Genomic DNA, 25,008 nt, shown 5'->3' with positions numbered 1-25,008 from the left:
AGGGAAATAACAGTGTGCTGTATACTGTACAGTGTACAGTGGAACTGTATGGAATAGAAGCTATTTTTGGTTTTAGCATCTGTTTGTGGTGATTTTCCATCTTTTGTGGCCATTTTGCATTTTTTATGGTGGCTTTACATATTTTTTGATGTTTTTTGCATCTTTTCTTGGTGATTTTGCTTCTTTTATGGTTGTTTTTGCATTTTTTTTGTGGTGTGTCCATCTTTTGTGGTGATTTTTACATCTGTTTGTGGCTAGTTTCCATCTTTTGTGGTGGTTTTTGCATCTTTTTGTGGTGAGTGTCCATCTTTTGTGGTGGTTTTTGCATCTTTTTGTGGTGAATGTCCATCTTTTGTGGTGGTTTTTGCATCTTTTCGTGGTGATTTTGCATCGTTTGTGGTGGTTTTGCATCTTTTTGTGGTGATTTTGCTTCTTTTGTGGTTGTTTTGCATTTTTTTGTGGTGTGTCCATCTTTTGTGGTGGTTTTTGTATCTTTTTGTGGTGAGTTTCCATCTTTTGTGGTGGTTTTTGTATCTTTTTGTGGTGAATGTCCATCTTTGTGGTGGTTTTTGCATCTTTTTGTGGCGAGTGTCCATCTTTGTGGTGGTTTTTGCATCTTTTCGTGGTGATTTTGCATCTTTTGTGGTGTTTTTTGCATCTTTTTATGGTGTGTCCATCTTTTGTGGTGGTTTTTTGCATCTTTTTGTGGTGAGTTTCCATCTTTTGTGGTGTTTTTTGCATCTTTTTGTGGTGTGTCCATCTTTTGTGGTGTTTTTTGCATCTTTTTGTGGTAAGTATCCATCTTTTGTGGTGGTTTTTGCATCTGTTTGTGGTAATTTTGAATCTTTTGAAGAAGTTTTCTATCTTTTTGAGGTGATTTTGTTTTTTTTTTTGTGGTGATTTTGCATCCGTTTCTGGTGATTTTGCATTTTTTACATTCCATTGCATTCCATACAATGGAACTGTACAGTATACAGCATGGAAAAGTCCTTGAATTTCAAGTTGAAAAAGGTCATTTAGGGGTTTTTCTATGCTATTTAGTATCGTGACCGGGTCATTTTTGACCCGAATACAACACGAGGGTTAACCCACATGTATGTTTGCTGAAGTGAACTAAAGAGAGCAGATGAGCTAACTTCATCTCTGCTTTCTTTATACCACACTGCAGCGTCTTTGCACTTTATATTTCAGTGTGCAGCGATTCCAGTTGGTTTGAAAACTTGTGGTTTGTTCAAGTCAATTTGGGTACCAATTTTTGGGACCCCAGTTGGGACCCTTTGGGTCCCAAAATAACAAATCAGCTCAACAAAGACAGGTTCCCAGATGGTAACCATTTGGGAACCTGTCTTTGTTGAGCTGATTTGTTTTTGAATCTTTTATGTCTCCTTGCCTTTTTTATCCCCAAAGAACAATACTGAAGACATACAGGTAAAGTTGATAGCTTCCTCATTCACCAGCAGTAGATATTCAGTGCCGGCCATTAATATGAATGATGAAACGGCTCAACTGAAACATTAGTCTGCTATTTAACAAGCTTTCTCCAGGACGCTGAGCTCTCCTGATTATCTTTGAGTGAAAAGACACATCTTTCTGTGACTGCCAATGAACCAGAATGGAGATTCTTCTCTGGAAAAAAGCTCAGCTGATTACAGCATGTCAAAAACTGGATAGTCTCATGCATCAGATGGAGCTAGTTAAGCTTATTGTTGTTGATTGGAACCTCCATTATCTGCATGAAGTACAGGAGGTCCTCGGTTTACGACGTCCTCAACTTAGGACGTTTCGCCGTTACATCGGAAGTGATTACGGGCCGGTCCTCGGTTTAATGTCTCAGTGGCTAGCTTCAAATAATTTTTATAGAGCATGAAGTTAATTTAGTAAATTATAGTCCCGTTTAAAGCAAAATACAGGAGGTCCTCGGTTTACGGCGTCCTCGACTTAGGTTGTTTTGTTGTTACATCTGAACTGCTACAGTGAAACTAGTTGGCGAGCGGAGCGGATGAATACGTCATCACGCAGCGCTATCAGACGGCTTTGTATAAATTTGCCGCCACATTGGGTTATGCTACATTAGCTAACTTCATTATCTCTCCCAAGCGTAAGTCAAACTTAGAGTTTACATTTTCGCCGGTATTTTCCTTCCGAGTTGTGTTTCAGTGTGAGCTAATGACTGTTTGTTGTTACTGTAGTTGGACAAACATGTAAACTGATCGATATCGTGATGCACCTGACAGCTTTGTTTATATTTTCACTGGAGTTCCAACTCCAGTCACACGAGGACCTCCTGTAATCACTGAAGATCAGCTGTCAGTGTGTCACAACAATAAATATCAATCGTTCAAATGCTCTCAGCGGTCATTCTCAGGTTAGACAAGCATATTTTCATAATTCGGCTTCATTTATTTTAATGTTGGTTCATTTAGTAGCCCTCACTCTGTAAACTTTTGTATTTTTTGCTTGATGCTCAACAACCAGTGAACACAGATCTAAACTGACTCTGAGTTGTGACATTAACTATAAATTGCAATGCAAAGTAAAATGCTAGATTGTTCATTGTTCTTTGGTCGTTTTGTTTTGCTTTATTCGTTGTGTTGCGTGCCGTTTTGTGTTTTTTGTCTCCTTTTTGTCGTTTGTCCATTTTTTTGTCACTTTGTAACTTGTCTAATTTTTTCTTTTTTTGTTTTGTTTCATGTCATTTGTCAATTTTTTTTGTCTTTTTTTGTCTCATTTTTGTAGTATTTTGTCTTGTTTTTGTTATTTTTTGTCTGACTTGTCGTTTGTCTCATGTTTTTGTCATTTTGTGTTTTGCTGTATTATGTGTGCCGTTTTTGCGGTTTTGTGTTTTTTTTGGTCTCGTTTTTGTCGTCTGTCCATTTCTTTGTCGCTTTGTAACTATTTTGTCAACTTTTTTGTGTCTTTTTTTGTTTTGTTTCATGTCGTCAAATTTTTTGTTGTTTTGTGTCTTGTCTTTGTCATTTTTTGCCTCATTTCTGTAATATTTTTTCTTGTTTTGTCTTTTTTTTGTCTGAATTTAGTCTCATGTTTTTGTCATTTTGTTTCTTGTTTTGTCGTGTTGTGTTTCCTTTTTGTCTCGTGGTTTTTGTCATATTTTTTTCATTTTTTGTTTTACTTTGTTCGTTGTTTTGCGTGCCATTTTGTGTTTTTCATCTCGTTTTTGTCGTTTGTCCATTTTTTGTCGATTTGTAACTTGTTTGTGTAATTTTTGTCTCTCTTTTTGTTTCATTTCGCGTCGTTTGTTTCATTTTTTTGGACGTTTTGTGTCTCATTTTTGCAATATTTTGTCTTGTTTGTGTTGTTTGTCTTTTTTTTTTGTCTGGCTTTTGTTGTTTTGATCATATAGTAAAAACTGGTCTGGTCCACAGGAGATCAGACTGGGCTGAATGTGGAACCTGAACTAGAATGAGTTGGACTCCCCTGTCCTAATCCATATCCACTGACTAGATCTAGCAGCCTCGTCTGCCATGTCCCTCACCATCCTCCTCAGACTCTGCCCCTGCAACAACGCCCCTACACTCTGGTTTTCCATCCCCTCTGCTCATCTTCTGCATATCTAGCCTTCTTCCTCTCATTAGCTGCCTCCACGGAACTGTTAACTCAATGAAATACACTCTTTTCGCTCACATTCAGATGCTTACAGTGAGGACACTCGTGTCTGTGCTCTCTGCAGGTATCTGGGCAGGAAGAAGTGTGTGCAGAGCGTGTTCGTTCAGCCTCCCTTTCTGCGGCCACAGCTGACGGAGGCCCAGCTGGCTGCAAAGATCCTGGACAACGGTATCCAGGGAGACCTGCACAGGGTAAGAACAGCAGGATGGGTGCTCAAAAAACTACTGAACTGTGCTCCTCATTCAAATCTGCACTGGATAGGTTTGCATGTAGACGGATCCAGGTGGCAGCAAGAGGTTTTTAGATGTATTAACCCTCCTGTTGTCTTCATTTATGGGTACCAAAAAATATTGTTTCTTTGTCTGAAAAAAATCCAAAAATTCTGCGAAGAAAATTTCCCCAAATTTCTGAAAATTTGCAAAACCTTCAGGAAGAAAATTGCAATAGTTCCTTAAAGTTTCCCTTAAAAGTTTTATTTAAAAAAAAAAAAAAAAAAACAAATTTGGCAAAAAAAATTCTTGTAAATATTTTCAAAAAATGAGTAAAAATCTTCCAAAAAAATCCTAAAAATATCTAAAGTGATTCCATATATATCAGTAAAACTTCTGATATTTTCTTTAAGAACATTCACAAAAAAATCAACCAAAATCCAGCAAATTTCGCTAGATTTTAGTAAAAATCTGTAAAAAAAAAAAAAAAAAAAAAATCCTAAAAATATTCCACATTTTCAAACTTTAATTTTGCAAAACCTTCAGGAAGAAAATCCCGACAATTCCTTAAAAGTTTTATTTAAAAAAAAAAAAATTAAAAATCCCCCAAATTTGGCAAGAAAATTCTTGTAAATATTTCAAGAAATGAGGAAAAATATTCCCCAAAAAATCTTAAAAATATTCCATATTTTCAAACTTAAAATTTGCAAAACCTTCAGAAGAAAATTCCAACAATTCCTTAAAAGTTTCCCTTAAAAGTTTTATTTTTAAAATAAAGTCCCCCAATTTTTGACAAGAAAATTCTTGCAAATACTTTCAAAAAATAAGGACAAATCTTCCAAAAAATCCTAAAAAAATATCTAAAGTGATTGCATATATATCAGTAAAACTTCTAATATTTTCTTAAAGAATATTCACAAAAAATTTTATGTCAATGTTCTTAAGAAACATTTTTAACATTTCTTTTTTCCACCAAAAAATGTTCAAAGATTTCCCAAAAATGTTGAAAATGTGGACATCAGAAGTTTCACTGTGAAAATAGTTTTTTTTTCCTCCACATTTTCAAACTTTAAAACGGGTCAGTTTTGACACGCAGGACGACACGAGGGTTAAACTGACTAGACAGAGATCCTGCATCACTAAATACAACACAACCATCTCAACTCAGACAGGATACAAAAACACAGTAGAGTTTGCAGTCATTTGTGTTCTGAATTTAAAAACTGCAATGACGTTCAAAAATGACCCTAAACTGGGGAAATGTCCCATGGATGTTGTTGAGTTAACTCTGCTGTGATGGAATAAAGCCCTGCAGGCAGGAATGTATTTGGAAAAGGAGGAATTATTATGCTCATTCTAATGCTGTGGGTTTGTTTTCATCAAATAAAATCAAATTAGGGCTAAAATTGTTTCGCTTTGCTAGTTAAACTGCAAAAGAGAATGACTAAGGCACCCTACCCAAGCAGAAGGACATGGGCAGTGGTGCTCCTAGTGAGTCTAACAGAGATCTGTGCTGTGAGGCAGGATTTGGAGGTTAGAAAGGAAGCTTCAGGTTCAACTCCAGGTTTTCAGGACTGTGAAGGTGGTTCACTTTTTATGGGGCTCATGCTGAATGTCTAACCTGCTCTGGACCGGGTTAAGTCCTGGATCAGCGCTAATTAAAACACTGCCTGCTGTCCAATCAGCTCTCTTAGCAAATGGCATCACCGTTTATGGATGATCCTACAGAGCTCAGTTTGGATGATGTTTTTGTTCTTTACATGCTCTGAAAGCCGTTTATCGCTGCCAAGCTTTTGAAAGAGAAAGAATTAAACTACTTTACACACTCTTAAGTAGTGTGGAGATGACAACTCCCATCCACCAGGGTCCTCAGGTGGCGGATAGAGGAACGGCCCTCAGATATGAGGGTTAGCTGTGAAAGCAGTCCTGGACCAAATGGCAGGCTGCCCTTTGGCAAGGCATAGCACCCACCTGCCACCCATGCAGGCTTACACGAAGCAGGAATGGTGATAGCATTGGTGGATGAACATCAGTAGACAGATGTTTCAGTCACTGATGCCTGTCAAATGGACGAACTGTCAAAAGTCAACAGTTAGGAAATTCTACCCCCTTCAGAGGGGAACTACTGTGATCGTCTTGGCAAGTCGTCACAGTATTTCTGCTACTAGAAATTCATGACGAATTCAGATTACAGCTCCACGATTGAAGCCCGTGCTACTCGGTCATTACAAGGTTGTGACAAGTTGTTTAGATCATAAAGTAAAACATTAGATTGTTCATTGTTCTTTTGTTGTTTTGTGTCTCATTTTTGTAATATTTTGCGTTGTTTTTTGTTATTTTTTGTCTGACTTTTGTCTCGTGTCATTTCGTTTCTCGTTTTTGTCGTTTTGTGTTTCCTTTCTGTCCCCGTTGTGTTTTTTGTCTTATTTTTGTCATTTTGTGTTTTGCTTTATGCGTTGTTTTGTGTACTGTTTTTGTCGATTTGTGGGTTTTTTTTGTCTCGTTTGTGTTGTTTGTCCATTTTTTTGTCACTATGTAACTTAATTTTTTGTCTGTTTTGTTTGTTTCATGTTGTTTAATTTTTTTGTAATTTTTTGTCTAATTTTTGTAATATTTTGGGTTTTTTAATCTTTTATTGTCGTTTTATTTCTTGGTTTTGTCATTTTTTGTCTCGTTTTTGTCGTTTGTCCATTTTTTGTCGCTTTGTAACTTTTTTTGTCTAATTTCTTGTCTCTTTTTTGTTTTGTTTCATGTTGTCTCATTTTTTGTCATTTTGTTTCCCGTTTTTGTCGTTTTGTGTCTCATTTTTGGAACATTTTGTCTTGTTTTGGGTTTTTTTGTCTTTTTTTGATTGACATTTGTTGCTTGTCTCATGTTTTTGTTGTTTTGCGTTTCCTTTTTGTCTCGCTTGTGTTTTTTGTCTTATTTTTATCATTTTGTGTTTTACTTTATTCATTTTTTTGTGTATCGTTTTTGTCGTTCTGTTTCATGCTTTTGTCTCATGTTTTTGGCTTGCTTGTGTCGTTTGTCCATTTTTTTGTCGCTTTGTAACTTGTTTGGTCTAATTTGTTGTCTTTTTTTAGTTTTGTTTTGTGTTGTTTGTCTCATTATTGTCATTTTGTGTCTCATTTGTGTAATATTTAGCCTTGTTTTTGTTGTTTGTGTTTTTTTGTTTGATGTTTGTGCTTGTCTCATGTTTTTGTCGTTTTTGTCATTTTGTGTTTCCTTTTTGTCTCGCCTGTGTCCTTTATCTATTTTTGTCTCGTTTTGTGTCTCATTTTTGCAATATTTTACCTTCTTTTTTGTATAATTTTTGTCGTTTTGGCCATAAATCATTGTTCCCTTGTTGTTTTGCGTCTCATTTTTGTAATATTTTGTCTTGTTTTTGTTGTTTTTTTTGTCTGACTTTTGTGGTTTTGATCCTCTAGTAAATCCTCTATAATTCAGTTCCCGATGACTAAATGTTGTGTTTCTTTGTAGACACTCTGTGATCTGGAAGTTGTAATGTGGAAATGATAAACTGAAACTGAATGTTGATGAAAGTGAATTTATTTTTCTTTAAAAATTTCAGGTTGTTCATGATGTTTTGTAAAAAGATAATTCCTTAAATGGGAACATTTTCAGAATGTGCTTTTTTTTCACTATAAAAAAGGAATCATTAAGAGTTGTAGTTATTTCTAGGTTATTATGCTGTGGTTTTACTGGTCCGGTCCACTGGAGATCAGACTGGACTGAATGTGGAACCTGGACTAGAATGAGTTTGACTCCTGCTGTATATCATAGATTCTTTGACTTTCTCTCTCTGATTTCTTCATCTTCTTTCTAGTCCAAGTCCAGTCTGGAGATGATGGAGAGCCAGTCGTGTGACGCTGAGCCTCCTCCTCCTCCTAAACCGGAGCTCCGCTACCCTGGAATCACCAGAGGAAACACAGAGGGTAACACCATCTCACTTCTTCTACAAGCCGCCTGCACAAAAGCTTTGTCTCAGCTTCCTGTTTCTGAATCTGTGTAGATTTTTACTGAGGTTTTTTTTTTTTTTTTTTTTTTTTATCAGACTGCAGTCTACTGAACAAAGCCCCTCCCACCCCCACCATGTACAAATACAGGCCCACCTACAGCCCCAGCAAGAACCACACAGCGTTCACACATGCTTATGCCAACCAGGTAACGCACCAATGAACACACAGCAGACGTGAAAACACTAAAAACTGTCTTTATAAAGTAGAGCAGGGGTGTCAAACTCATTTTAGTTCAGGTTCCACGTTCAGTCCAGTCTGATCTCCAATGGACTGGACCAATTTTACTATATGATCAAAACGACAAAAGTCAGATTAAAAAAAACACAAAAAAAACAACAAAAACCAGACAAAATATAGCGGTACAAAATGACAAAAAATGAGACAAATGACACGAAATAAAACAAAAAAGACAAAAAATGAAACAAAAAAGTTACAATGTGTCAAAAAAATGGACAAACAACAAAAACGAGACAAAAAACACAAAACGGCACGCAAAACAATGAATAAAGCAAAACAAAATGACAAAAATAAGACAAAAAACAAGACGAAATATTACAAAAATGAGACACAAAATGACAAAAAAAAATTTGACAACACGAAACAAAAGAGACAAAAAATTTGACAAAAAGTTAGAAAATGTCAAAAAAATGGAGAAACAACAAAAACGAGACCCAAAAAAAACACAAAACGACAAAAACGTCACACAAAACGACAAAAACGTCACACAAAACAGCGAATAAAGCGAAATACAAAATGACAAAAGTAAGACAAACCCACAAGCGAGACAAAAAGGAAGCAAAAATGACAACATGAGATGAAAGTCAGACAAAAAAAGACAAAAAACAACATTCATTCTAGTTCAGGTTCCACATTCAGCCCAGTTTGATCTCCAGTGGACCGGACCAGTTTTTACTATATGATCAAAACGACAACAGTCAGATTAAAAAAAAGACAAAACCCAACAAAAACAAGACAAAATATTGCGAGAATGAGACACAAAACGTCAAAAAATGAGACAAATGACACGAAATAAAACAAAAAAAGAGACAAAATATTTGAGAAAAAAGTTGCAAAGCGACAAAACAATGGACAAACGACAAAACAAGACAAAAAAACACAACGGCACACAAAACAACAAATAAGGCAAAACACAAAATGACAAAAATAAGACAAAAAATGCAAGCAAGACAAAAAGGAAACCCAAAACGACAAAAACGAGAAACAAAACGACAAAAACATGAGCCGAAAGTCAGACAAATAAAAGATAAAATATTACAAAAATGAGACAAAACGACAAAAGAACAATGAACAATCTAGTATTTTACTTTATGATCCAAACAACTTGTCATGGTCTAGAAATGATTTTAAATTTATAGTTTTACTAATTTCCAATCTGCAGTTAATGTCTTCTCTGGAATTTTTACACTTTGAGGGCCGGATTGGAGCCTCTGGAGGACCAGTTTTGGCCCGCAGGTCGCATGTTTGACACCCCTGGAGTAGACTCGCGTATAAAGAATGTGTTTTGTGTGTGTTTCTAAGCAGAGGACTGAACTTCCATTTGTCCATGCTTCCGCTGCTTTTATCACTTTGATTTCAATCTAATGTATCTCCAATTTTGTTTTTTTCCTTTTTTGTTTCCTGTTGGCCGTCTTGGTTTGGTTTCTCAGTGGCTTTCTGTTGATCAGTATCAGTAAGTGATTGCTCTGAAAGCATTTTTCCATTTTGTTTCCTGTCTCTTTCAGTTTGCTCTGGACATGAGTGAAATACTGTATGACAATGTTTAAAATGGTTAGTGACCAGATTTTGACACCATAAAATAACATAAGAAAGGTAATGAAGACAAATTTTTTGAATAAAACATTGGATTGTACCTGAATAAATCAGGACTGTCTAGATCAGGGGTGTCAAACTCATTTTAGTTCAGGTTCCACATTCAGCCCAATTTGACCTCAAATGAGTCAGACCAGTAAAATCACAGCATAACAACGTTTAAGGAATTATCTTTTTACAAAACATCATGAACAACCTGAAATTTCTGAAGAAAAATAAGTTAATTTTCATCAACATTCAGCCTCAGTTTATCATTTCCACATTACAACTTCCAGATCACAGAGTGTCTACAAAGAAACATAACATTTAGTCATCTGGAACTGAACCATAGAGGATTTACTGGAGGATCAAAACCACAAAAGTCAGACAAAAAGAGACAAAAACAAGACAAAATATTACAAACACGAGACATAAAATGACACAAATGAGACAAAGAACAGTGAAAATGAGACACAAAACGGCAAAAGCAAGAAACAAAATGACAAAAAGTGAGCCAAACGACACAAAACATAGCAAAGAAGACAAAAAACTTGACAAAAAAGTTACAAAGCGACAAAAAAGACAAAAAAACAACAAAAACAAGACAAAATATTACAAAAATGAGACATGAGGACAAAAATGACACAAACGACATGAAAAATGCCAAAAAAAAGATAAAAAATTTGACAAATGACACAACCGAGACAAAGAAATCACAAAAAGGAGACAAAACGACAAAAAACATACAAACAACACAAGCTAGACAAAAGGAAAACACGAAACGACAAAAACAACACAAAACAACGAATAAAGCAAGACACAAAATGAGAAAAATAGACAAACGCAAGTGAGACAGAAAGGATGCACTAAGCGACAAAAACGAGATGAATGATGAAAGTCTGAAAAAAGACAAAAAACAACAAAAACACGACAGAATATTACAAAAATGAGGCATAAAATGACAAAAGCGAGAAACAAAATGACAAAAAATGAGACAAACGACACGAAACAAAACAAAAAAAGAGACAAAAGATTACACAAAAAAGAAAACAACAAAAAAATAGACAAAAAACACAAGCGAGACTAAAAGGAAACACAAAACGATAAAAACATGAGACATGACAAAAAACTGTAAAAAAAGACAAAAAAGCAACAAAAACAAGACAAAATATTAGAAAAATAAGACACAAAATGACAAAAGAACAATCTAGTATTTTACTTTAGGATTTGCTTGTCAAGATCTAGAAATTATTTTAAATTTATTGTTTTACAAATGTAATATTTACAGTTAATTTTTACACCCTCTGCAGGGCCGGTTTTGACACCCCTGGTGTAGAGAGTTGTTTCTACCCAGTGTTTGTCTTATTTTTATCTTCACACTCATGTCCAGCACTCACTAAAAACATGCTTTTCTTTCTCCTTCTCTTTAGCTCGTTCTCCACCTTTTGGCCCCATTTTAGACCTGATAAACAAAGACTTGTTAACTCCCGTAGATTCACTCCAGAGCCTATCAAATTATCACATTTTAACAGTATTGTTGTGTTGTAATTGTAAATATTTGTGCAAGAAGAAGAAATTCTTTTTATCCTAGATATCTGTGGTACAGTTGATTCGTAGTTGTATGCTTCACATTGAATACACACAACCCTTATTCACACTGTAGTGACAGTTCCAGCTTTGTTTGTGTTTTAGTGACGTTAAAATTGAATATCTGATGTGGAGAAAGGAAGACTTAGCACACCAATATAACTGACTATGAAGACAAATCAACAACATCCAGATCCTGAAGTAACTAGACCTTCATCGGGACAGTTGTTTCTCAAATCAAACTAGGTAGCCAGTCTGATCTGCAGCCGCTGATAATCACACAGCAGCGGTAAGTTTTAAAGTCACTCTCTTAACCCCTAACAACTCATCTGTATCTATCAGAGATACTTATTTACAATAGTTTTCCATGAAAAATATTTCTGCAGTAAAATGTCCTGAGTCTAAGATCTTCTGTGTGACTCAAATCAGAGACAAAAGTTCAGACTTTAATACTTAATTTCAGATATGGGCCCCTTTTCCACCAGGCTGGTTCCAGCGCTAGTTCGGAGCCAGTGCTTGACTTAGCACCAGTTCTTTGTGTTTCCACCACCTAAGCACCGGCTCCAGGTTCCAAAAACTGGAGCTTTTCTGGCACCAACTCTTTGCTGGGCCAGAGTAGAGAACCGTCACGGGCTGGGGGCGGGGCTACGGTGACTGATGATCAACAGTGAAAACACAGAACCGCCATTTTTAAACAGCCAAATGAGTAGTAATAGAAATAGTAGTGATTAGTGTTAGTGTTTTGAAAACTGGAAAATATGGACGCCAAATCCAAGCATCAGTGGTCTGAAGAGGAGACCTAGTGCTTCCTAGAACTGTAGTCTTCAGACGAAGTTAGAGGGAGCCTCTCTGTTTACCTGCTATGTAATGGATGCAAATGTAGTCGAAGCTAAGTAGCCAAGCTAGCGCTAACACGTTCATTGTTAAGATTCAAAACATCTCTGACACCTGTTTTCTCAAACACAGTCAAAGCTAATTAGCTAAGCTAAGGCTAACACACCACTGTTAAGAATCAAAACATCTCTGACAGTTACCTGTGTTCTCAAATGTAGTCGCTGTTGCCTGTGACTAAGATGAAGACAGGTTGCTACTAACAGTTTGATTATTTGTTTTTGGATGTAGGCTGGCAAAGTCAGGAACGGCACTTCCATGGTTACAATGCGCCAAAGTTGCTGAACGGCTACACATGCAGTGATGTACTGACATTTTACGGTGACGCAATGATGTGGCTCTAACAGAAAAGGTGTTGAAATATTACAGACCTTTTTGCATGTGTTGCTCAACTGAGCATCCAACTAGTCAAACTTGACCAAAACCAGCATTGGAAATACAGAACAATAATAATAATAAAAATAATAACTTTAATAATAATTAGCATACAGCACTGCCTGTTTCAGACATGCTTTCCCTTCTATTAATCTGACGGCTGCTGAATGTGTCAGCTTCAGTGGCAGTATTTGGATGACGTGATTAGACGGATTTTTCCACATTTCGGCATCAATATTTGTGTGAAAACATCACAGAAAATCAGTTTAATTCCAGTCTATTAGGAAATTACATGAAATGTCCATAATAATTAAACCTTACTGCAATGAAAACTGACACAACCTAAAGAATATAAATACTCATCAATAATGAATACAATCAGAGTTTTTATCCCCATGTGATGTTAAAAACAGCAGCATGTCTCCAAAGAGAGACTGAGCTGCATGGGAGGTGCTCTCCGGCACTGTGGTGGGTAAGTCCGAGTCCCGCCAAGAAGAAAATTAATGAAACGGTGACCTTTATCTGAATGACGAGAATGCCGACACTTAAATGGATTGATGAAGCCAGTAGGGCTGGCCCGAATAACAGTTTCTGGGCTCTGGATATTCGGCCCTGATTAATGACGAATATTTGGTCTGGTTCGTAACATTCAACGGTGCGTGGGGGGTGGGGTATTTGGTTTGGAGACGGAGGAACGAGCCGAATTTTCGTATCGGTTCGTATCGTACCGTCCGACAGAGGAGGGGGTATCTGAATATTCGTATCTCAAAATAAATATTCAGATACCACTGTTGTGACCGAATGTTTGGATATTCGGATCTATCCCTCGAAGCCAGCGGTGTCCCATGTCTGTAAGGGGCTTTTGTCACAAAATCAATAAATCCAGCAAGCCTGATGAAGGTCCAGTGGCATCATTAAGTACTCTTAGTGTGCAAAACCTTCTCCAGCCTTCCTGTAACTTAGCAGAAAACATTCATATCTAAAAGGTTTCAGACAAACGGTGTCATTGCTGACCTGCAAAGAGAAAGTGGAAGTCCTTATCTGGTACAGAAACAAAAGCAGCCAGAGTGCAGTGTCAGATACCACCACTAGAAGGGTTTAACTCCCACATAACTGTCTCCTCTTACCTGCTCAACTTTCTGATGTTTTTTTCCCTCTCTCTTTCACCTCACCTCCTCTTTCTCGCCATGCTCCTGGTGTCTCCAGTTGAGTCGAGGGGAGAGTGTTGGCAGTGCCAGGGACTCCTCCTCTTCCACATCCTCCCTCCTCCAGGCAAGTCAGCAGCCTGGTTTCCGCTCTCAGCCCAGCCTGGACCAGAGAGACGCTTCATCTGACCAAGGGGGAGAAGAAGGAGGAGGGGAGAGGAGAGAGGGAGCCAGAGAGGTGGCAGGAGGGGGCATTCCTGGGTACTCCCTCGGCGGCCGCTCATACCCCTCCTTCTCCGACCCTACTGTTCTGGCAGGAGTGGCATCACGGTCTTCCAGCTCCATGCACACCTCTGCAGGCGCCGCCCAAGTCTCTGAGGCGACCACCACCTCGGCCAGCTTCAAGAGCTTAGCCAATCAGACGCCCCCACCTCACCACCCGTCTCGCAATGGGAGCCTGTCTTATGACAGCTTGCTGGCAGGCGGTGATGATTTTGACAAAGAGGTGGTGGCGGGTTCGGGGGTCCCTGAGGTTTCCGCTGGGAGACCCTGCACACCCGCTGTTGGCTACAGCTCCCCCTTCCTGTCATCGCAGCAGAGAGATCCTGAGATGCCCTCCCTGTCCTCCCAGTCACCCCATCATCACCACCGAACCGCCTACCACCACCCATTCCTCCACCGCTCTTCCTCCTCCTCCACATCCTCCTCCCCACCCCCACCCCCAGAGAGAGAGCGGCTGCTGGCCGAGCCCCATGCTGGTGCTCATGCCCTGCCTGCCGGTCAGACTGCCGGTAGCCTCTCCTCCTCCGCCCAACCTCCTCCACACCATCATCATCACCACCATCACCACCACCACCACTCCCATCACCACCACCATCACTCCTCCTCTACCTCCCGCCCTCCACGTTTTACCGGCCCTCATGCCCCGCCCCACCACGCCTACCCCTACCGCACCCGCTCCACTGATACCCCTCTGGGCTCCTCCTCCACTTCTACAACCCACCCGTCTCGCTCCCCGTATCCCCCGCCTCTTGGGAAGTCGCTCTCTTACTCAAGTGCCGCCGCTGCTGAGATGCAGTACCGACTGGTCCGCAAGGCTTCTGCGTCAGCCGGAGCAAATGCAGCAGGGGTAGGAGGAGGAGGAGGAAGTGGAGGGATGGTAGGAGGAGGAATACAAACGCCGAAGTGAGTATAAGTTTCACCTTTTTTCAGGGTGATTGGTTATCAGCTTATACTGAAAAAACCACCTGCCCGCCTGAAAACGTGACTACCTGATTGACTGCTCCTCCTCCTATTCCCTTCTCTCTTCTTCCTCCTGCAAGATTTCCTGTGAGTTCCTCTTTTCTCCCTTTGCTTGTTTTCCATTCATCTGTGAGGTTTCTTACTGTTATGTGTTGTCTGTTTCTTCTTTTCTCTGCATTATTAACACCTTTAGTGCCTGTTGTCCTTTTCAGATAGATCTGTATCCATACACTCTAAAACAAATGCATGTCAATATAAAAGGCACAAAAACAAGTAATGGAACTACTACAGTTCACGTTGAGAACCTGGTTTGTTACAGTAACTGCTAAACATGATACAATACTGTAGTTAAGCAAGAATAAAGACAGGCAGGAGTTAATGTTATCAAACTCTGCAGACAGTTTTAGAATCAAATTACAATTAACCAATTAAAAATATACAAAAATGTACATGTAGAGTCCAAAACTAGTGGAACTGATAATGTTTTTTATCATTTTATCAAACACCAAATATAAAAAGACAATTATCAAGTAACATTTTCTTCGTAGACATTTTGTAATTTTGATGCATGGAACATTTGGCGCTTTTCCACCAGCACCTACTCGGCTTGACTCTACTCGGTTTGTGAGGTTTTCCATCAGGATGTAGTACCTGGTACCAGCTACTATTTTAGTTCCTACTGGGCTGGGGTTCCAAGCGAGCTGAGTGGAGCCGAGAAAGTGATGTCTACAGAGTGCAGGCCACTGATTGGCCAGAGAGTGATGACACACCAGACCTGTACCGTGGGCAAATGAAGAGGTCAAGACTTCTCTGTCTTTGTTGGCGGACCAAATGAGCTGGACGGTGCGACTCACACTGAAAATGTATATCAGGAGGTCTCTGACCGGATGGCCGTCCACGGATACAGCAGGACAATGAAACAGTGCTGGGAGAAGCTGAAAAAGCTTAAAAGTGACTATCGGTCCATCAAGGACCACAGCGGCCAGAGTGGGTCAATCCGGAGGTGTTGGAAGTGGTTTAGCCAAATGGACGCCATTTACGGGCAACAACCAGCGAACAACGGGAGGGAGAGTGGCCTCAACTCCACTGCTGCATTATTCGAGACCATGTTGGAGGACGGTGAGTGTTTTGTGACTCCACCCACGATGAGGTGGTACTCAACTGGAATGGAAAATGACCTAAACTGAGTCGAGTCTAGCCAAGTAGGTGCTAGTGGAAAAGCGCCTATTGTGTTTGTTCCACAATGAGCAACAGCACCAGGTTCAACAAGTCTGCATTGTTGTTTTAGATGAGATTAGTTTTCCTTGTTCCTCTTACACTGCGGCACAATCTGACATTTGCTTGACAGTTTCGTCATTGTCCTGTCCTGTCGCATGTTACTGTTGTGTTTCCATCCTGCTTACCGTGTTGTTTGCAGTTATTCCACCACTGCCTACTGCTAAGGTTCTTAAACTGCAGTGTCTTATTGAGCATATTCACTATGATCTTTACAGTTTACAGTTCAAACACTGAAGACTTAGCTCCAACAATTTCCATATTTTGTTTTGAGCTTTTATCGTACAGTTTTCCACTGTAACGATTAGGACATTATATCTTTAGGGATTAAAGGAATTATTTTTTTGTAATCATACATTTCTTGGCCATATCATCACTGTTGGTTTTCAATCATACTTTGATACTTTAGCAGTTAAAATGTTGAAATGAGTATTATTGGTGATCTGTCTAGGATTAAACATCTTAAAATTTACTATAAAAAATGCGACAGTGTCTATTCGTAACATTTTTAGTGTGGTGATGGCAATAAGACTACCACTACTAATGTGAATTCCTAACGACACCAGACAACATAAATACACACATAAGAAGCATTAAGTACAGTCTGATTTATTCTACTGACAAAAATAAAAACACAAACTCACAGTTATAAATGAATTTCCAATTGGTTAAGGGAAATAAGTATTTAATTCCCCAGCCAAACATGACTTAGTGGAGTAACCCTTGTTGGCAAGCAGACACGTCAGGCGTCTCTTGTAGTTGGTTGCCAGGTTTGCACGCATCTCAAAAGGTATTTTAGACCACTCCTCTTTGCAGATTCTCACCAGATTCTTAAGGTTCCAAGGCTGTTGCATTGAAGCTTCAACTCCCTCCATAGATTTTTAATTGGACTAAGATCTTGAAACTAGCTAGGCCACTCCATGATCTTCTTAAGCCACTCCTTCGTTGCCTTGGCCCTATACTTTGGGTCATTATCTTGCTGGAAGATCCACCCACAACCCATTTTAAGTGGTCTGGCTTAGGTCAGGAGGTTCTCCCCCAAGATTCCACGGCACATGACCCCATTCATTGTTCCCTCGATGCAGTACAGTCACCCTGTACCCATGGCAAAGAGACTGCCCCAAAGCGTAATATTTCCACCTCTGTGCTTGACTGTAGGGATGGTATTCTTGGGGTCCCCAGCAGTGATCTGAATGCAGTTCTGTTGGCACCAGTCCACAGTGTTCTGGGTGAGTTCTCTCTCCCTGTCATCCTCATCTGTGATGAGGAGACAAGTGCAGAGTCATCAGAGAACTTCTGCAGGTGACTGTTGAGTTGTACGTGAAGTCTGCAGTCTACAGGGTGAAGCGGAGGGGAGCTGGGACTATTCCATGTGGTGCTCCTGTACTGCAGTCAACGGTGTTGGATTGACAGTCCTGTAACCTCAAATACTGTGGGCAGTTGGTGAGGTAGTCTATAATCCAAGCTGTGAGGTGGTGCTCCAGCTTGTTCCTCAGAAGTCTGGGCTGGATGGTATTAAAACCACCTGAGAATTCAAAAAACAAGTTTCTCACAGTGCTCCCAGCTTTCTCCAGGTGAGTACAGGATCTGTTGAGGAGGTAGATCCACCTCGATGCCAGGGTCGATAGATGAACTGTAGCGGGTCCATTGATGTGTTCAGTAGGGGTGGAGGTGGACAAGGACCAGCCTCTCCAAGATCTTCATCAGGTGTGATGTCAGAGCTGCTGGTCTGTAGCTGTTGAAGTCCTTGGGATAAGGGGTCTTCAGCACTGGTACCATGCAAGATGTTTCCCAAAAGTGTGGTACTCTCCCCAGTCTCAGGCTCATGGTGAACATGTCATGTGAACAGGTCCAGTGTTCCACTGTCTCTGGTATGACTTGAAACATATTGGGTGAATGTGGGCAGAGTGGACAGCAGAGGGACATGGTTGAAGTCGCCATAAATTAGAAGAAGGGCCTGTAGATGTGTCAGAGTAGATGATGTCACAGACCACTCAGTGGTAGCAAAGGGTGTTTGCGTTGTTAGCAACGTCTCCGTAAACAGCATGACGCTACACTGCCGATAGTCCCTCCAGTGCGCGGTCAGCGCTGCTAACTCATCTATCGTATTAAAAGATTGTACATTTCCCATAATGATGGAGGAGAGGACTGGTTTGTAACTGTTTGTACTGAGTCTTCAGCCGTAGTCTTGCCAAAGCAAGACAGAAAAATTTAGTGTCCATGGTACTCTACTATGGTTAAAACAGCAATACCACTGTGAGTACTTAAAAAGAACAACTTAATTAAAGAGGAAAAAAAATGGTCAAAGGTGAGCGAAGGCTGTTCTAACAGGCTGCCACTCGGTGCGACACCAGAAGTAACAATATATAGTCAGCATTCTTCTCTCTCCAAACACAGTGAGCCGAATTGATGTCAAAGAGCTCAATTTTGGTCTCATCTGACCAAATCGCATTCTCCCAAGCATCCTGAGTATCATTCAGACACTCATTGGCACACTTCAGACAGGTCTGATGTCCCTTTTCGAACCTTTCAGAAGCTGCAGAATTTCAAACTGTTACAACGCAGTGTGTTGCTGATGGCCTTGAGGTCATTACCAAGTTCCACCTGCATAGTTCTGGGATTATCCTTGACCTTTCTGATGATCATAGATGCTGCATGAGGTGAGATCTTGTGTGAAGCTCCAGAGTGAAAGACTGTTGCTTTGTCTTTATTCCATTTTCGAATGATTGCACCAACAGTTGTCACCTTCTCACCAAGTTGCTTGCCGATGGTCTTGTAGCTTCTTCCAGGCTCTGACATCGTTGGGTAGCTCTTTGGTCCGGTCCATGGTGGTGAAGTTGAAGATGCAAAGTGTGATTGTTTGGACAGCTTTGCTTCACATATGTACATGTAACCAGCTCAGATTATCAGACAGAATGCAGAATGGACTTATGTATGTGCCTCTTGGCCAATCTGTGGGAGCCAGGATTATTGCTGGAAGGGGATCAAATACTTATCTCCCATGATCAACTGGAAATTAATTTATAACTGTTGGAAGATTTTTTATTGTTGATATTATGTGTCTTACTATTAAAATAGGCCTTTTTTTCTTGTATGTGGCCAAAAAGTGATGAAATATGTCAGGGATCAAAACTTATTTCCTTCACTTGTATGTCTCAGCTGTTGGAGTTTAAACATTCAGTGGTAAAATAGTGATTTGCAACATCGCTGACATCTCCATCTCTCCCACAGATTAAGTCTGGACTTTCTGCAATGAAATGTCACACTTAGTGCTTCTTTGTCTGGCTTTGTGTTTTCGTAAATACAGGGATGATCTGATCCAGATGAAACCCCTAAGTCGGACCAATGGCGACCAGCCCTTGTCATCCACGTCCTCCTGCTCCGCCCCTTCCTCTCCCTCTCACCCAGTCGGTGGGTCTGCCCAGCCTGGAGTGGCCTATCTCAACACAGTGTTGACACTGAGTCCCCCTCACAAGCCCCAGGGTGTCGAGGTGAAGAAGGTGACGGGTGTCGGGGGCACCACCTATGAGATATCTGTCTAAAATGCAGCCAGCCTCCAGTCCAAGCATCAGTGAGATGAAGCGGAGATACTACTGTCTTCTGCCTTTTAGAGAGAGCTCTTGATTCAACGTGATACAAGAAACCACCTGCCTACTGCATGACGTGGACATGTACCGTTGAGTGGAACCGCTTTGTCTGTCTCACTAGTTATTGACTGTTTGACAGTGGATATAAACTGCCCTGCACAGAAACTCTGTTGGTGAAATGAGAAGAAGACCTGGACTGTCATTGGACTGTAAAAGACTACTTTTTTGGATCTCATCGGACCAAACATGAGCCATTTGGCTTATTTCTGTAGGTTGTGTCTTCACTGTAGCTCAGTAGGTAGTGCAAGGCATTAGCAGTGTTCCATTAGACAAGTATAGTAGCGAAAGGAATTACCACTGCCAGGTTTAGGGGCTGGATCCCACTGGTGCCACCACCAACATCTGGAATGGAGTTTGAGGTCTGTATTTTTTACAAAAGTTAATGTGCAATTTTGAACCAAGCTAGGTTAATTTAGCAAAATTTGGCATCTTATACTTGGTTATTTCACCATTTTCATGCTCACATCCATGATCACAACACACACTGATGATGACAGTAGTAAGGTGTGGTCCATGGAACACAGTCAAAGCAGAATCCAAGAATCCGACAACAGACGAGTTCAGTGGCAACTTAGTGTGATCAGACAGACTCAAGTAATATCAGATTACGTCAAAGTTGGTGTTTAATAGAAGTTCTGGCCCCAGGTGTCAGTGAAAGCATCCACCAAATGATGCATGCTGTGGTTGTATTGGACCATCTAAATTTTATTTAATTGATATAGCTCAGATTCACAACTTGTCATCTCACAGCTCTTAGCATAGTAAGTACAGACCTTACCAATTATAAACAGACAACAGAAAACCCCAAAATCCAAAGTAGCCTTTGGATTCCCTTGGAGCAACAGTGGGAAGGAATGAAATAACTCCTAGAATGAGGAGGGGAGAAATAAACCTCAGACGGAACCAGGCTCATGGAAGGCGACTATCAGCCTCGACCGGTTGGGAGCGTGGGGATGAGGGAGTGAAGGAAAGCAAGAGATGAGGCCAGCAGCTGCAGATCAGAGATGTGAAGCTCCAGATCCAGAGACATCCGCAGAGCGAACAAACACGGGACCTTGGGGCAGCAGTCTAATCCAATAGCAGCGTATCTAAGGGACAGCTCAAACAGGAAAGTTTTCAGCTAAATCTGAAAGTAGAGAGGGTGTCCGCCTCCTGAACCCAAACTGGGAGCTGATTGCACAACAAAGGAGCTGATAACTGAAGGCTCTGCCTCCCATTCTACTTGTGGAAGCTCTGGAACCACCAGTAAACCTGCAGTCTGAGAGGGAAGGGCTCTGTTAGGATGATATGGAACAACAAGATCTTTAAGATGTGATGGAGCTGCTCATTAAGAGTTTTACATGTGAAAAGAAGGATTTTAAATTCTATCCTGGATTTTACAGAGAGTCGATAAAGAGACGCTAATATGGGAGAAATCTTATCTGTCTTACTGGTTCCTCTAAGATTGCAGGTTGCAAGGTTGCACCATTTGGCATCAGCTGAAAGTTTTTAAGGGACTTAATGGGACATCCTGATAATAAGGAATGACAATAGTCCAGCCTAGAAGTTCGAAATGCATGGATTAGTCTCTCAGCATCACTCTGAGACCAGACGTTCCTGATTTTTAAAATATTACGAAGGTGAAAGAAGGCCGTCCTACAGACTCATTTTATGTCTATGTTGAAGGACATATCTTGATCAAAATATCTCCAAGGTTTTTAACAGTAGCACTGAAGGCTAAGGCAGCGCCATCTAGAGTAACTATCTGGTTCGAATGTGTGTTTCTGAGGTGTTTGGGGCCAAATACAAGAACCTCAGTTTTGTCTGAATTTAGATGAAGAATGTTCCAGGTCATCCAGGAAATTGCAAATGGAAATTTCTGCAATGTTTCCTAATAATATTGCCTAAAGGGGACATGTACAGAGTAAATAATATTGGTCCTAACACAGAACCATGTGGAACTCCGTAACTAACTCTGGTTGAAGAATCATCATTAACATGAACAAACTGGAATCTGTCTGATAAATATGATTTAAACCAGTTTATTGCAGTTCTTTTAATCCCAGTAACATGTTCCAGTCGCTATCAACTGTATCAGACCCAGCACTGAGATCCAGTAGAACCAGTGTAGAAACCAGTTCACTGTCTGAAGCTACTAGAAGATCACTGGTGACCTTTACCAGAGCTGTTTCTGTACTATGATGGATTCTAAATCCTGACTGAAACTCTTCAAACTATTTCTATGTAGATAAACACAAAATTGGCAGCAACAACTATTTCAAGAATTTTAGAAATAAAGGGAGGTTGGGTTTGGATATATAACTGACTAAAACACCTGGATCTAGTGTAGGCTTTCAGAGAAGTGACTTTATTGAACATTAAAGCCTTCAGCACGTAGCCTGTTAGTAAAGAGGAGTTGATGATATTTAATACTGCAGTGTTAATTAAAGGAAGGACGTCCTTGAACATTCTAGTGGGGACTATGCCAGATGTCAAAATAAGACCAATGTTGTGATTAAAACTGATTTGGTTTATTAACATTTTGAGAAAAACCAACTGAACCTGCAGCTTTGAGGCTTCATTCTCATCCACATGGAGATTAAAATTACCCATTATGAGGACTTTATCTGTACTAAGAAGTCTGAGAATTCAGATAAAAACTCAGAGTAGGGGGCAGGTGATCGATATCCAACAACTAACACAACTGGTTTTTGAGACTAAGACTAAGGCTTTGAAATGAATTACAGCTAAATTTGAGTCTTTGGTTGATTAATAAGTTTGAGTGGAAGATGGGTGCCACTCCTCCTGCTCTGCCTGTACTTCTGGGTTTATGGAAATGACTGGGGGGAGTTGACTCATTTAGACTTGACATATTCTTCATGCTGCAGCCAGGTTTCAGTAAATCAGTATGATGACCAGTAGATGACAGAGATCTAATATTTAATAATCCACCCTTAATTCTGATGAAGTCATATTAATCTGAAATAGGTTGTTCTGAACAGCCCTTCTGGGTGGTCGGTGGGCAGACACAGTCTCTATGGGATACTGGGAGGGTGAGAACCATAAGGAAACAGGTAAGACTGCAGCTCTGCTTCCTGGTTTCACCTCTGGACTGTTGGCGATTTGGGTTTCTAATAAATTTGGACACATTCCTGGAAGTGAGATGTCTGCCGTCTCTCCTAATGAGACCAGGTTTAGCCCACATTGCGACCAACAACATGGATGGCAGAAACCCTCTAACCTGTCGTCACTCCCCTTGAGTTTGCCGTCTTGAAAATGCACAACACTGTCCAGCTAGCGGTCAGTAATCAAGCAGTTTGTCGGCTCTGTTCAGGACTCGTGACAATCTGAAAAGGACAACTGTGGACTTTGTGATCCGTGTTGCCGTGTGAATTGACTTTCCTTTTGATGGAGGGAAACAGAATGTGACGTTAGAGAACAAAAAAAGCTGATTTCCCCTTTGTTCAATACATTTGTTGGTTTATTCCTAAATGATGATTTCATGTTTGTACAGGATGATGTGGTTTAAATGTGGATTTTTTTTAAAGTGGCGTTCATACTGAACTGCTGCATGCACTACAACTTCAACAAGCCACTGTAGGCCACCGTGTTCGCTGTGGGAGATCCTGAAGTATAAATGGAAACCATGCTTTGGCCTTTTATTACTGGACTCTTAAAGACAGGGCAGAATTTTCTAGAAAATGAATTCCTCGAACAGTTTGCCTTGAAAATTTGTGTTATCATTTTTTTATTTCATCTATTTAATTTGACATTGTTTTATATGAATTTATATGGAAATATAGTTATTGATAAATGAAGAGTTTTTAATATTGACTCAAAAAGGGGTTGTGTGTACTGTTGTCACTTTTAGCATCTGGATGAAAAGATTAAATCAGCCTTTCTGACCGTTTCAGTTGATGCTCTTTCCTCTCAAACCATCGGAGCTCCAGTTTCCTGAATGTCCTGTGTGAAGACAGACTAGTCTCCCAGAATGCACTGCTTCTTCGTACGTCTTCTTGCTTTTAAATGGCAACGAATGCCTTGAAGCTTCAATCGATCTAAATATTGTATCATAACGTCATAATTACTAGATCAAGGAAAGCAAGTCAACTGCAAAACAAAGTCTTTTATGAAGGAGACTATAATGTTTCAGCATCACTTGTTTCACTGTTTATGAAGTAGTTATTGTTTGAGATGTTTTAACTTCATGTTGAATATCTGGGAACTAATGACAGCAGACTTCCTAAAATAATTTCACTTTTCATCTTTGAACCGTGACTAAAAAGTGAAAGAGTCGCCCGTAACCAGTGCAGCCATTATCTGGACTCCATGTTACACGGCTGGCATCACTGTGTCCTGAAAACAAGCGGAATCAGCGTGACTTCTGGTCTGCTGCTCTGGAAAATGATGGGAGCAGTTTTGAGAAACCACAAGTAAGTACAGATTAAGAGCAAGGAAACATTTGATCTGTGAACTCACAACAAGAATGTGATTCAATTCAGCACTTTGGATTCTGCTGTAAGTTTAGTGCAGTGGGTTAGGGTTGGTAGGGTTTATAGGGTTGGTAGAGTTAGTAGGGTTTATAGGGTTGGGGGTAGTAGGGCTAGGGTTAGTAGGATTAGGGTTAGGAGGGTTAGGGATAATAGGGTTCTCATGGTTAGTAGGGTTAGAGATAGTAGGGTTCTAAGGGTTAGCAGAGTTAGGGATAGTAGGGTTCTTAGGGTTAGTAGGGTTAGGGATAGTTCGGGTAGGTTTAGAGTTAAGGACACTTAGCAGTTAGAGCAGAATGGACAGGTGAGTGTTGGTGACGGCAGTCTTCCCAATTTCCTCCTGTGGTGACACCGGGTGAGAAACCGAACTTCATATCAAACAAAGAAAGTACAGTGTGTGTGTGTGTGTGTGTGTGTGTGTGTGTGTGTGTGTGTGTGTGTGTGTGTGTGTGTGTGTGTGTGTGTGTGTGTGTGTGTGTGTGTGTGTGCCTGTCACATCTTTTCAATTCTGGACATCAGGACATTTACCAGCAGGTGCATTTCATATGCTCACACAAATATTTTTGCCAAGTGCTGGAAAATAACAGATACTTCGAGTTCGAAGTTCTGAGGTTCCGGCTCTAATAACATGTGGGAACTAAAACGGAGTCATGATGAGAATCTGACATTTAACTCTTGACCTTTAAAGAAATGTATTCCATTGAATGATTTCTTTT

At 40.2% G+C, this 25,008-nt stretch overlaps 1 protein-coding gene across 3 annotated transcripts in view; it reads left to right on the top strand.

Annotated features, from left to right (window-relative positions):
• Positions 1-23,715, top strand: part of LOC111568506 (palmitoyltransferase ZDHHC5-A-like) — a 44,262-nt gene extending 20,547 nt beyond the window's left edge. For 2 of the 3 annotated variants that reach the window (XM_023270189.3, XM_055009756.1), the window contains 5 exons: positions 3,689-3,815; positions 7,660-7,768; positions 7,888-7,997; positions 13,721-14,844; positions 19,484-23,715. In XM_023270189.3, coding sequence (XP_023125957.2) covers positions 3,689-3,815; positions 7,660-7,768; positions 7,888-7,997; positions 13,721-14,844; positions 19,484-19,718 — 1,705 coding nt within the window. In that variant the 3' untranslated portion in view covers positions 19,719-23,715. Of the gene's footprint in view, positions 1-3,688; positions 3,816-7,659; positions 7,769-7,887; positions 7,998-13,720; positions 14,989-19,483 lie in introns of all 3 variants that reach the window. The other variant, XR_004847326.2, reaches the window with a different exon arrangement.
• The last annotated feature ends 1,293 nt before the right edge of the window (positions 23,716-25,008 follow it).

The sequence above is a fragment of the Amphiprion ocellaris genome, chromosome 4, assembly GCF_022539595.1.
Source record: "Amphiprion ocellaris isolate individual 3 ecotype Okinawa chromosome 4, ASM2253959v1, whole genome shotgun sequence".
In the NCBI taxonomy this organism is placed as follows: domain Eukaryota; kingdom Metazoa; phylum Chordata; class Actinopteri; family Pomacentridae; genus Amphiprion; species Amphiprion ocellaris.
This window is presented reverse-complemented; position numbering and strand designations above follow the sequence as displayed.